The sequence below is a fragment of the Equus caballus genome, chromosome 4 (assembly GCF_041296265.1).
Source record: "Equus caballus isolate H_3958 breed thoroughbred chromosome 4, TB-T2T, whole genome shotgun sequence".
Lineage (NCBI taxonomy): Eukaryota > Metazoa > Chordata > Mammalia > Perissodactyla > Equidae > Equus > Equus caballus.
The window spans coordinates 18,450,762-18,464,800 of NC_091687.1; the positions used below are offsets into that span (position 1 = coordinate 18,450,762).

Sequence of the window (14,039 nt, forward strand, 5' to 3'; positions counted from 1 at the left end):
AGCTGGTCGGCTGCTGCCCTGCCTGATATTCTCCTCTCCAGGACCCTCCTGGTGTTGTGGATGCTGGGCGGAGCCCTTCCGCTAATGGCAGACAGAGACTTTTGTCTGCTGCCCCGGCGGAACTCTGGAGCTTCCCCCCCAGGGCCACGGAGCTGGCCACTGGAGCTCCACCCAGCTCCAGTCCTCTCCGAGATCTCCGGCAATCCCATGCCCCACTGGGCTGGCAGCGGCAGTTGGGGGTCGCCGTGCCCTCTGGGATTCTCTCTGGGACTTTCCCAGCATTGCGAATGCTGGGAATGGCCCCTCCACTAATGGCCCCTCCAGAGAGTTTTGTCTGCTGCCCGGGCAGAACTCTGGAGCTTGACCCCCGGGCCGCGGAGCCGGCCTCTGGAGCTCCACCCAGCCCCAGTCCTCTCCGAGATCTACGGCAATCCCTTGCCCCGCTGTGCAGGCAGTGGCAGCCAGGGGGCTGCCACACCCTCTGTGATTCTCTCTGGGACCCTACGGGTGCCGTGGACACCAGGCAGAATCTCCCCACCAATGGCGGGCGAAACTCTCCCTGCGGGCTCAGGTGTGTAACTCTGGAGTTTCCCTCTGTTTTTAGGAGTAATTGCGGGGGGTTTAGGTAGGGCTTTGGTCACCTGTTTCCACCATCGCTCCTCTGGTGTGCGCTCGCTCCTGCCCTACGTGTGTGTTGATCTTCTGGGGGCGTCCATTGGAAAAAAGCCTCTTGCAGGTACTAGGCTGTTTGGTCGGGGTCGGACAGTTTTCACCTATCTCCACCTCCTCCCGGAGGGAATTCCGTCCACCTTCTGATGTATAGTTGCGTGGGTCTCTCAGACATCCTGAGATGCTATCTGGATATCCGTTGTTAAGCAATGAGTGTCCAAATAATTGTAGACTCAAAGGGGGAGAGACAAAGAGGACTACTCACGGCACCATCTTGCTATGCTAGTCTTTTATATAGGCATTATCACACATAATCTTGAAAACACCACTTTTCAACTGTAAATGATGAACTCTTTCTGCAGATGAGACACCTGAGGCTCAGAGAGCTGAGCAACCTACTCCAGGTCACTGAGAGAGGAACACATTGCTGAGATTTAAAGCCAGATGTCTTATCCCAAAGTTTCTCCTCCTGACCTTTGTGCTCTTCTGAATCTCTTTCTCTTCCTTCCTCTTCCTTCCTCTCCCACAGCCATGTTCTTTTAAGGCGCATGTGTAGCATGTACACAAGCTACTACATACGTCACATGTTCAAAGAATGAGTGGACAGGAATGCCTCTGGGCAAAGATTTTCACATTATAATGAGATTATAGCTAACAGTGTTCACTCTTGGTCACTCAGAGGGGAGCTGGGCTGCTCAGGTTGGTTTCAGCCGATTCCTCAACAGTGGTTTCATCTGAAAAACAACTTAAAAGAGTATTAGTAGTTGTGACAGGAAGCAGCCACTTCCCTCTGCAGGCCCTGGTGCTCAGCCTAGCATAAGTCTCAGCCTAACTACTAATCCTATCCCTTAGCTTCATTTATTTATTTTTGGTTTAAGGTATCTATTCATTTAGCAGCTCTATTTTTATTGCGGTAAAATTATATAACACAAAATTTACCATTTTAACTATTTTTAGGTGTATCAGTATTATTTTTATTAAAGTGTCTGCAGCATGTGAGTTTTCTCTGGTTGCTGGGCCCCCTGGGCCATGTTTGTCAGATCAGCTCACGGCAGTGCTGAGAATGACAGGGCCCAGCTTGTTCTACGGTTGAAGAGCAGCAGGAGGACTGCCCATGCCTTTCTGGTCCTGGGAGGGAGGAAACCTCCCTGCTCCCTACATTCTCCTTGGCTCAGGAGTAGGACAGCATCCACTGTCCAATTCAACTTTTCTCGACTCCTTGGACCATGGAGACCAGGGGAGGCAGAGGTCAACCTTACCTGGGGATTTGCAGGTCTCTGAGGGCCGTCCTTCACAGGATGGGCCCTTTCTGGTCCTCACCCCTGAGCACTCTGCACCTGGTCTTCTAATGGCATCATATGTTGTGTGGCCTGCAGGGCAGGTGGTCCTAAATCAGCTCTGTCATAATAACTCTCATAGAGCCTAAGACCTCCCTGGAACCAGCTGCTAATCAACACCAGAAGCTGACTGGCTCAGGAGACGTGGAAAGATTCGAGTTAGGCGTGGCAGAGAGGAGGAGCACACAGGTTGCTCTCCTCCCACAAGCCTCGTGTTTCTCTAGGTTGGTTTGATCTCCATCTGCATCAGAATCATGAAGGACTTTCAGTGACAACACAAAGCCTCTTTGGGGTGGTGTTCAGGAATATGCATTTGTTCAGTCAAGCTCTCTGGGTCAGTGATGCACATTAAATTTTGAGAGAAAGTGATCTGGAGAGAGAAGCAGTGACCCCATTTAGGAACTGTCTCAGGAATCATAATAAAGCACTAATTTTGAGTTCCTAGAGTCTAGTAAGGACAGACTTCACATACTTGTAACATTACTTTAAAATATAGCCAAGAGTTTGAAGGCAACCACAGAGCAACAGTGTAGGAACAAGCATTTGAATTTCATGGCAACAGGGAGAATTTAAAGCTAGCTTTTTTTTTTTTCCTTTAAATGATGACCTCTAGACCTAAGCAAAAAACTAGTAAAAAGTAAACCATAACTTTTAAACTTGCTCTTAGTAATTATTTCAAGTAAACTACTTTATGGATCGATAGTTTTTCAGAAAAATATTTTAAACTTTCATTATTTGTTCTCGGATTAATGGGTCGAAAGAGAGAAATCTAGAGTATTTCCAAAGATGCCACAAATAACATTTTCTTTTTATAGGCAACATTTCAGTGGAAAATATGTTCCTTTCCTTGTAAAAGTGTTTTCTCATTTGTCAGAAGCTAGAAGCCTGTTTATACAGAGGTCACATTGCCTACTTATGAGACATGACCGTTGTAAATTTCAGCATGTTTCATCTTTGTGTATTTCTGGCCATAGTGGTAGGGAATCATATCAGGCCAGTTGTAAACCACCTGCCTATTTTTAAATCTCTGTTGTATTTTATGCAGTGGGGAAGATGTTGTTTTCTTATAAATAATTATTTTTGGGGGGTTTGGATGCTACAGCAGGGTTTGCATTCCAACTTTATGCACAGTTACTGCTCTGAAAACAAAGTTGTCTTCAGCAGAAATTCAAAACGAATTTGGTGTAATGAGTTAGTGTTTCCTTTTCATTAAAATTATTCCTCTCTAAAAGGTAAGAGGTCAGGGAAGGTCAAATTTAGGGAAGTCAAATACTTGGATAGAGATGAAGGGTTAGATCTATGCTTTCAACACATCAATAAAATTATAATTTGTTCAACAAATTATTTTTGAGAATCGACTGTGTTCCAGCTACTGTGCTAAGCCTTGTGTCCTTTCTCTCATGGATTGCTTTGTTCTGTCATGAAAGCCCACAGTTAAAAGCCAGTGGAGATGTCATCAGGGCCACTGGGCAGAAACAGGAGAGCAGACATTCAGAGGAGGGCATATAGGAGAGGGAACTTAGAACTTAACAGCTGGAGATAGTGTCTAACAAGTAGCAGGGGAACGGGGTGCACTTCAGAGGGAGCAGCACCTCCAAGGCAGATCCTCTGCTCTGCTGGGCTGGGCTGGGCCAGGCTAGGTGTGCCTTCTGCAAAAGCATTTTGGGAAACATTTGTCCAAAGATGTCAAGGCTTGAAGAATGTGGAGGGACTTACATACTCTTTCAACGCTCATAGGTAACAAGGAGCCATTGATAAATTTTGAGCAAGAAAACATCAGATTGGTATGTTAGAGATTCACTGAAAGGAAACTAGGAGTCTCTTTGTAAAGTTCCCGTCTGTACAGAGGAGTGCACTGTGCAAAACTGGAAGTTGCTTCTCATGCTAGGTTTTTATTTGTACTTTCAGGATGATGGGGTGCAGTCAGCCTAACCAACTCAGGCCTCTCTGTATTTGATTGCTGGTAGCAATTAAGAAAGGTATTTGGGACTCAACATTTCAGTGTGCATAGACAAAGAAATCAACGAGAGGAACCAGTAGTTGAAGATTACTTTGAGGGTTTTTACATTTCCTAAGAGAAACTAATGGTGTACATTCTTTAAAAGTTACCATTATGTACATTTGTTAATTTACATACTGCTTCTTTCCAAAAAGATTTGAGGTCACTATTTATGTATAAGTAATCTATCATGCTAATAATACATCATTTTTCTTCATTTTGGAGGTAAGTGTTCCCAATGATGTCTATTCGAAAGTATTTTGTAAATGACACTTGAAAGCAGTAAATCTATACTCTTTTATAAATACTGTAATTCAGAATTTTAGTTAATTGAAATGAGCCCCACTCCTAATCAGTTCAATTTAGATAGGTTTAAAATATCTTTTTCCTCTACATTTTCTCAAGATGTTTCTTATAATTGATGTATAAAATTTAATATAGAGTTTGTTTTCATACCTCCCCCAAAGCTAGAATAGTGTGTCTTACTGCTGATGATGTCTTCAATCAGGAAATTTAGTACTGGTGGCCTTGGTTCTCAGCAATGCTGCTTGAACTATTAACTAACTTCTGAGACTTGTGCCAGTAAAATAAATGCTATAATTCAGTGTGTACTTAAAACGTAAGTAGGCTTCTCTGGGAGGATTTCTTACCAAGAAAATATTGTTCAATTATAGTTCACATATTGAAACAAAAAAACATAAATATAAGAAGTTGTTTTATTGCAGGGCTATGCAATAGAACAGCTATTCAAACCAAACCAGAGCTCCAGCATTAACAGAATATTTTTAAGATTTTAACATAGTAACATAGTAACATGATGTAATATTATGCAGCCTTTAAAGTTCATTTTTCAAAACCATGCAAAAATGCCAAAGATGGTAATATTATAATGTTACATGAAAAGATGTGAATGCAAATATATAAAAATGCCTATCTGTGGTGGCAAAACTCTGCTTTTAAGAAATTTCTTTATCTTATTGCTGGTTTGGCTTTGCCGTATGACAGTGCACAATTAGCTTTGTCTGACCTGCTAGGAATCATTTGCCAGGGTGAGCTTGCCTAGGGCATGCTGGGAGGTCAGACTCTGCCTTGTGATCTCAGCTGGCTGCAAAAGCGACCTCACCTCATTTCCTTTGTCTTCAAATGAACAGCAGTGACAGTGATGACATGGACCTTGCTCACGTGCTTTTGCGGAAGTTTGAAGATCAGGATCTTCTCTGTGGCGATTTTAAACCAGACCTGTAAGTATCAGATGCTCTTTGCAAAAAAAGTGCAGACTCCAACAGTACACCTGGTAGACGAGAGGACCATCTCCCTTTATGATTGGTCACTCACATTTCAAGTTTACATGACATGAAATGAATATTAGCCCAATGAATGGGTTTATACTCAACAGGCCTAATGAGTGTTGCCATCTAAAATGACTTGAGGGGTCGGCCCGGTGGCGCAGCAGTTAAGTGTGTACTTTCTGCTTCGGTGGCCTGGGGTTCACAGGTTCGGACCCTGGGTGCGGGCATGGCACCGCTCGATAAGCCATTCTGTGGTAGGCATCCCACATATAAAGTAGAGGAAGATGGGCACAGATGTTAGCTCAGGGCCAGCCTTCCTCAGCAAAATGAGGAAGATTGGTGGCGGATGTTAGCTCAGGGCTAGTCTTCCTCAAAAAACAAAATAAAGCAAAAATAAAATGACTTGAAATAAGCTACGTAACTGTCCCTTTCTTTCATTGGTAAACCCATGTTTTATATTCTTGCAAAAATGTTAATAATTAATAGCTTTCAATTTGCTTAAAAAATTTAAAGCAATAAGAATAAAGTCTCAATTAAGTATGAAATATGTATTAACTATTTACTTTTAGGGAAAACTTGCACATATGGAAAGATTAGCTATAATTTTTTTTAAATAAAGGGACTTAAAATGTCAGTAATATCAGTTTGGGGGTGAATTACTTTGAAGATTGTTTTTCTAGGATTTGAAAATGATAATATAAAGATAACCTTTTTATGAAACCTTGATAAGGCATGCCTTTCTTCATAAAGTTTTCTCTTTCTCTTATTTTGCTAGACTGTTATTTGTTGAGAATCTGCCATAAATCTGGTGCTGTTGTAGGCATCAGGATTGATATAGGATATGGCCCTGGTCTAAGGAATTTACAATTCTGGGTAAAGCAAATGGGGAAAGTGATAAAAACCATAATGATGCTGTAAGTGCCAGAAGTGTATGTTTTTAAGTAATAAATATAAAAATCCAGACGATAATGCAATATTGGCAATATGTTTTTCTAATTTGTGATGACACATTTTGCCCATTATTCATGTAGGCAATTAGCTCAAGATTGAGCAACTAATAATGGTCTCAGTAAGAAAGAATTAATAGAAAATTAATTACGTTGCTTCATTTTAGTCTTCTCTTGAAAAACAAAGTAATTTATTTAACTAAATAAAAGTGTCTATGATGGTGCTCTCTAAAGAAACATTCAGGATGTAAAATGCGTCTACCTTTGAGAAAAGGAAATGTAACCCAGGGCCCCATGTGGGCCAACCCTGGCTCAACCTTGCACCAAAGAAAGGGCAGTTGGCAGAAAAAAAGAATATTTCTTTATATAGTCTTTCAAAAGGGGAAAAAAATGTAGAATTAATGCTAAGGACAGCAGAACATATTCAAAATTCTGCTTAGACGCCTCTTTTATTTTCAGTGACTGCGACAGGTGCAGTGGTGGCTCTGAGCTCTCCTTCCTCCCCGTCTGCACAGCTGCCCCCTCGGCACAGCAGCACACCCCACTCATGTTGTTCTCCTCGGCCTTTCTTCAGCCTTCCTGGATCTCTCAGTTTTCCCTTTTTTCTTTGTGAAATCCGTGTAGTCTATCCTTAACTCATTCCTGTTTTGTAACTGTTTCTACCCATTTTCCTGATCAGCATAAAAGGGTGTGGGGGGCTGTCTCGTACAAGGGTGCTGTGAATATTTGTATTCATAATGATTTCTGTCTACATTACACAAACAAGGCTTAATTTTCTAAGGTCTCAGATCAAAGCAGAAGGTTCTACTTAAGACAAGTAAGTTTCCTTCGATAAGTGTAAAATATGATTGAATTCAATGATATCTACATTTTCCCTTCCTGGAAATTGCAGCAATCACTTAATTACTAATTAGAATAGATCAGATTCTGTTTTTGTCTGAGATTCTCTGAGTGTCCTATGTCAGGGTATGGTGTTGAATTTCTGACTTTTACCTCTCTCTCGTATGGAAGGCAATAAAGAGCTCCAGAAAAATCCATTGTGGTATAAACCTGACTTAAAATATAAGTTTTCTTATAATAGTAGATGATGCATAATTTAAATTTTAAAATGTGCTAAAGGTGCCAGCTTTTAGAAACAGACTGGTAAATGTAAATATTTAGTTTCATTTTACAAGGCTCATAATCTGGTGACACTCCAATGATGATTTCTTCTACTATTTCTGAGGTGAAATGGTCACTTTTCCCACCTATTCTTTTTAATGCTTTATATAGAACAAAAGTAGTAGTTAGCAAATCTTCTATTTCTATTGAACTTTAAAAGCCAAGTGAGGAGACGTGCAAGGGTTTATTTCCATGGTTACATTGCTGCAACGTCTCGGTGGTCAGAGATTCCCGGGGCTCATGAGGTCCAGTCCTTGCAGCATGGTACGGCTAGTGACAAATTTCCTCCCAGGGGCCTGTAAAGATGGAAGTTGAGGTCAAGGATCAAAAGTATAGAGAGTGTATTTATCAGGCATCGTGGTAAAGGGGTGGAGAACCCAGATTCTGCAGCTGGGCTGCCTGAACCCGCATTTCAGCTCTACCACATTCACTGTATGACTTGGGCAAGTTACTTAAGCTTTCTCTGCTTTTTGCATCATTGTGCTCCCAGTCGTCCAGAAAGAGCAATGCTCACCTCAAAGGACAGGGTGGCCCCTGTGAAAGACTTTGTTCCTTTAGGCAAGTTTGTGTCTCAAGGCTCCCTTCAGGAGAGTAGGTCCTTACAGCATCTCCCTCTCTCTCTGAGATTCAAAATGCACATTAGGTTATTAAAAGCTGCAGGCAGCCCTGTGTTAAAGGGACCTGCTTAACCCAGCATTTCCAAACTGGAAGAACCAAGGGACCGTTGTCAAGACATATTTGCTCCAGATGCCAACAGTGCAGCTGTGTCCTAGGGAACACCTAAGGGATTGCTATTGAAGGCAGAGTGATGTGTGCTTAGGTTCCTGAAATCTGGGAAGAAATTTAAGTAGAAACCTAGAGTTCCACACATATCATCTCCTCTTTTGTCCCTTTTATGAATGCTCACACAGCTTCATAGTGAATTTTTGAACAAAAAAATTTTTGGCAACTGAGAGATGCTCCCAAATCTGTAAATACTGTTGCTGGTCCTTATGCAACTCCAAAGGTCACAAATTTTATTCTATAAAAAGGAGCGAGGCAAAGAAGAATAGAGGATTTGGAAGAGACAAAGATGACTAACTGAAGAAATTCAGGAAGTTATAAACGCTTGCCAGCAGTCAATGAAGGCTTGCAGCTGGAGGACCTGGAGGAAGCAAGGAAGGCCTGCTGAGTTTAGGACATGTAAATGGAGTCATTATTTTTTGAAGTAATTATTGTTACCACGCCAGGTTCATTTTTGCCCTCTGCCCAGAAAGCCAAACACTGAGATGACGAGATTGCAGCAGAGAGAGAGTTTAATCACAAAGCAGTCAAGTGAGGAAGCGAGAGAATGAGACTCGAATCTGCTTCCACGAAAATAGGGACTCAGGGATATTTATGGGATAGCGGGCAAGATGGTCTGAAATGTGGAGAGAGACGACTGGAGGTGAGGACAGGTGAGGTAATTGATTTGCACAAGCGTGGTCAGACTCCATGCCTCTTCATAGGATGCACGCTCACAACATGACAGTGTGAGCATGATCTGAGGGGGGAGTTTTTAGCCTCTTGACATCAAAAGGTCACCTATCAGACATCTTCACAAGCCCTGTTGATGAGTTGGTGGTCTCAACAGCCTGAAGTGGACAAGGGGTTCTAATTCCTGAAAAGCAGCTCAAACACCCATTATCATGGTGACCCAGGCTCTAGGAAGATGTTATCTATAGGAGCCTAGTGGGAGTCAGCATATTGCCTAAACAGCACAGTTAATAATGGGTGGGTTAAACAGCTAAAAGCTATAATCAGCAATTGCAAAAAGGAAAAAACCCTTTAGTTCCTAGCTACTTAATCATCAATGGCTAACTCTTTGTTGGTTTCATTATCAGCTACAGCAGTCTGATCAAATGCATAACTCCCTTAGGTAGTCTTTCCATGTTAACTTTTAGTCTCAGATGCAGTCTCCATAAGCCAATTAACGAAGAAAATAGCATTGGGGAAGTCTTTAAAACATTTTTTGACATTTAAAAAAATTACATGGAAATTGTACTTCGCTGACCTGATTAATAGAAACGGAAAGTTTCTTTTCATCGGACTGCAGGTTTTTCCTCTCAATGTTTTCACATTGGAGCAGCAGAGAAGAGGTAATCTCTCAGAACTTCCACCTACTCTTCTGAAGAGTGGGGCTAGCAAGAGGTTTTGGTAAAAATATCTAGCCGGGTGACTGTAGTTCAGTAAATGTTAGTTTCCTCCCATCTGTCCCAGTTTTTGAGTAAATAGGAATAATTATCATTACTAAAGCAACCTTTGATTTACAAACATTAGTTAAAAAATAATTCAAAGTATAAGGCCCACAAGGAAACAGCTATACGGGAACTTTGGAATATAAAGGGTTTTTGAGCCACTGGGGCAATTTGTTTTTATAATAATTTCTGTTGCACAAGCTTTCTACATAGTGGAAATTTAATAATTGTTATTCTTTAAGTGATGATTAAATTGCTGTGTCATGCCACGAAAAGGAATTAGCAGCCCCCTGTGTTTATTCATTGCTATATTGGTGCTCAAAGTACCTGATTTTGAAACTAGGAGCCTCAGGCTTCAGGACAAGCCCCAGCCACCCAGCAAAGTCCCAGGGAGCCTCGGTAGTACGTTCAATACAGCCAGCCAAGGGAGCATCATTTAATAGAATGGAAATATTGTCATTGTAATAAAACATTGTCATCAGATTAACAGCTCCAGCTGTGAAAACAAATGCAAGAGCTCTGCCTTCTGCAGCGGGAGATGATGATCTTGTGGACTGGGTGCTCCTCTGACGGAACTCTCTTTCATGGAAATACAATAGCTCTGTAATCTCACAGATCATTCCGGTCCTCTGCTTTGTTTCCTTAGGAAGAATTCTTCATGCTGGCGCACCGAGCCCTTTTCTCACCCAGAAGCCCAGGATTCCTGTGGCTGCCTGGTAGGTTTCTGCAGTGTTTATGATCTTTTTAAAAGTCTAAATCTCAAATAACAATAAAGAGTTTGCTCCATCCAAAAAACTCTTCATTTTTGTTAACTCAGTGAGCATCTGTGTCTTTTTGGTTTACTTGAGTAGCTGTTCTTTGGGAAAGTTTCATTACATAAAGTGCACATTTCTACAACGCGGATGTTATACGGAGTCCACAGCGGTCCTCCTGTTCGCTGCCTGCTGTCCATGATCCTTAACATCCCCCAGTGGCATTTATTAAGCAAATGAATCTTCTTCAGTTAATGATAAGGAAGCTAGAATTGCCCTTGGGGAAAAATATCCCATGATTTCAAGGCAAGATGACCTCAAAGCTCGTGTCGTACTTTTATTTGACTTCTGAGTTCAAAGCTAAGATACCACTTAGCTCTTCTAACTATGATCAATTCGACAAAAACATAGCAATAGATATTCCACTGTTAAAGTGAGGGCCATAGCTATCTATTCTGAAAAGGAGAAAGAATTGAAATTTATTTGGAAAATGGATTGGAACTCATCTCAAAGGAAATTTCAATAGTAAATGTCACAGGCCTTTTAGCCACAATCAACAAGCTACTGTGGCAATCCTAATTTACAAAACAAAAGGAAAAGCAAAAATCTCAATTTAACTTAAGAGATGATCTATTAAGGAAGTGGCCACATGAAGAGCATGTTTACAGGGCCTTTCGATTTAGTACCTGTCAGTGAAAATAATCCATGACCAATCTATAAATGGAAATTTGGGTGAGTTTATTCTGAGCCGAAATGTGAGGGCCATGGCCTGGAGCCTTCCTTCCAGAAGGAGGGAAGGGAACCAAAGAAGTGGGTTGTACAGAGTGGTTATATACCCTCAAAGAGGATGTATCAAATATGATTGAAATGTCCCTTTTACAATAGCCGCGAGACTGTTCTAGCGACACAGCGATTGATGGGCACAGCAGGTAGGTCTGCTGTCTTGGTGGACTCAGCAGGGTGGCAGTTCTGTTGCCTTGAACTGGGTGGTCACAGGTGAGCACAGCAGTCAGTTCCTAGCCTAAGGAAAGATGCTTATCCCTAAGGAAATGCCAATGTTGGGGGAAGTTGTACCTTTATCTTAAGGCCATTTGTTCTTGCCATAGGAAATGTTTAAAGCAGATATACAATGCATGCTCAATGGCCACGTCAGTCCCTTTTGGAAAAACAAAGTCAGGCCAAATTAGGTTTACACCAAATGGCTTCCTCACATACTCCAATATATCCTATTGCTTGCCATTTCTATTTGTCATAGCCCACGGGATACATTCCTCTTAATAGTATAGTGAGCTCAGAAAGTTTTCTTTTGGATGGACCTGGTCTGCTTTCTTCTCTTAGACAGAATGTCCGAATGTGAGAAAAATGGCACAGCACCCATGGTGGATGTTCAAGGCCCTGACTGAGCTGAACTTGTTGATGAGAACCTTCTTTCTTCCCCTGTGGCCTCGGCTGTCAGTGCACTCAGGGCTGTGTTTGTGGCTCCTTTGCAGGGACTAGCTGTCTTTTGCTCAAGATTTTCTGGGCATAATGATTTTTTTTTCCTGTCTTATTTATTCCATTTTCTCATAATACCTCTAATTTTTAACTCTATGCTCTTATTCTGGGGCCTTGATTGAATCATTCTGTTATACTGGTGTCTTTTATCGCAAGTTATCTTAGATGTATTAGAATTAGATTAGGTGTCAATGGCAAAGGGATGAAGGAATAAATATCAGAATGCTTGATGTTGATGTTCCTAAATTCACTCCAAGTTACATGAACTGTAAGATTTCAGTAATATGTATGTGAAAAAAGAAAGGCTTCACATGGGAAAGTTCCATAGCCAAATAAGTTTCAGAAATGCTGGATAAAGCTGTGTTTAACAGGTTTCTTTGCTACAGCTCTTCCAAGATGCTGTTATCTGGTAATATATACTTGAATTGACATAGGGTGGAAAAGATGCAGCATTTTCTGCAAATTATTTGACTAAAGAATCCTTCTTTTTTGTGGCACCTGTGTTCTTTGGGACACACTTCGAGAAATGCTTGTCTACGCATCAGGAGTCAGAGAACTTCAGGAGAGAGGATGTTGAGGTGGAATTTGTAAATGTCCCAGGGAACAGCTGTCACTCTGCAGGGCTGGCTGGAAGGAGATGAACTTACGGGTGTGTGGAAGGAAAGCCCATACCCAAGGTGGGTTCTCTGGTCTTTAGTGATCGTGTTGAGCCCACTTTACTGTATTTCGTCAGAAGGTGAAATATTTCTCTCCCTTTAAATTCATATGTGTTATCCAGAAGTCCTGGTCTACAAGAATATGTTGATTTCCCTGTGTTTTTATCAAATACACCATGGCTCTCTCCAACCTACAGCAGTGTTCCAAGGTTAGCTCTACTTCTGAGGGAGGAGACGTTACTTTGAAGAGACACCGTAAGAGCGAGCTCCAAGGGACTGTGGCTGAGCCAGCTCTGAGGAACAAGTGGGTTCTTTCAGGGCTCACTTCTCCTTGAAGAACAGCAGTATGATCAAACACTTGTGATCAGGAATGAGTGTGACTGTATACCGAGCGAGTAGAGGGTCTATTTGCTTCTCATGGTTACTGTAACAAATTGCTACAAACCAGGTGGCTTAAACAACATACATTCATCCTCACACTGTTCTGGAGGTCAGAAGCCTGAAATTGGCATCAGGAGGATGAAACCAAGGTGCTCCCTCTGAAGGGGGTAGGAGGCAATCTGTTCCTGTCTCTTCCGACTTCTCTTGGCTTCTAGCATTCCTTGATGTGTGGCCACATCACTCCAGCCTTGGGCTCTCTGGTGACATTGCTTCCTTGTCTCCCTTCATCTGATCTCCCCTCCCTCCCTCTTATGAGGATACAGGTGATTGCATTAAGGGTCACCCTGACAGTCCAGGATAAGCTCCCCTTCTCAACATCCTTAACTGAATAACGTCTGCCAAGTTGTTGCCCTATAAGATAACCTTTACAGATTCGGACCTGACATCTTTGGGGGCCAATATTTAGCTTACTGCAGAAGGTATATTTAGGGAGAACTAAACTGATAAGGTTAGAAAGAGAGACTGAGGACATTTTCTAGTGGTCTTGACTTCTTGATAGGAATTTGAATTTTTCAGCCAAGGAAGCCATCTAAATAAAAACAGCATTTTAGAAAGATGTATCCTGATGCTGTGATATGGTGGACTGGAGAGAGAGGGTGGAGGCAGGGAAACTGTAAAGGTTGTTACGTTAACCAGTGAGCGAGATCAGTGAGTTTGGCTGAATTATAGTGGATAAGATTATTTCTTTTAGTGTCTTTTCCTAAGCCTTCCTCTCAAAAATCTGAAAGTAATACCTTAAATTTATATAACACTCTTACTCTGCCATAGTTCTTTTATATATGTTGGAACCTAACAGAAACCTATGAGTTGGGTAAGGTTGGTTTTTTTATTTCCATTTTACAATTGAGAAAACAAGTTTCAGAAGCTGAAGTGAAAGGTCCAGTGAAAGCATCATTTCCTGGAGTCGTAGCTGTTTCAGTATGTAATCTTTCCTAAGCTGTGCTGTGAAATGGAAAGAAAGCACATGGACTCTGAATCCTGACAATGGCTGAGCAGGATCATCACTGTGCAGCCCCTGGTGGCCCCGGGCCTTAGTGGCGCAGAGCGCAGCCTCAAACCCTGTTGGGGGATTATTTCC

The 14,039-nt window shown here is 41.8% G+C and overlaps 1 protein-coding gene across 1 annotated transcript in view; it reads left to right on the forward strand.

Moving 5' to 3' along the window:
- The window catches only part of ABCA13 (ATP binding cassette subfamily A member 13), a 408,916-nt gene that overhangs the window by 256,303 nt on the left and 138,574 nt on the right, over positions 1-14,039 (forward strand). Inside the window, exons 44-45 of the mRNA XM_001496546.5 lie at positions 5,157-5,246; positions 10,265-10,334. Of these exons, the coding sequence (XP_001496596.3) occupies positions 5,157-5,246; positions 10,265-10,334 (160 nt within the window). The remainder of the gene's footprint in view (positions 1-5,156; positions 5,247-10,264; positions 10,335-14,039) is intronic.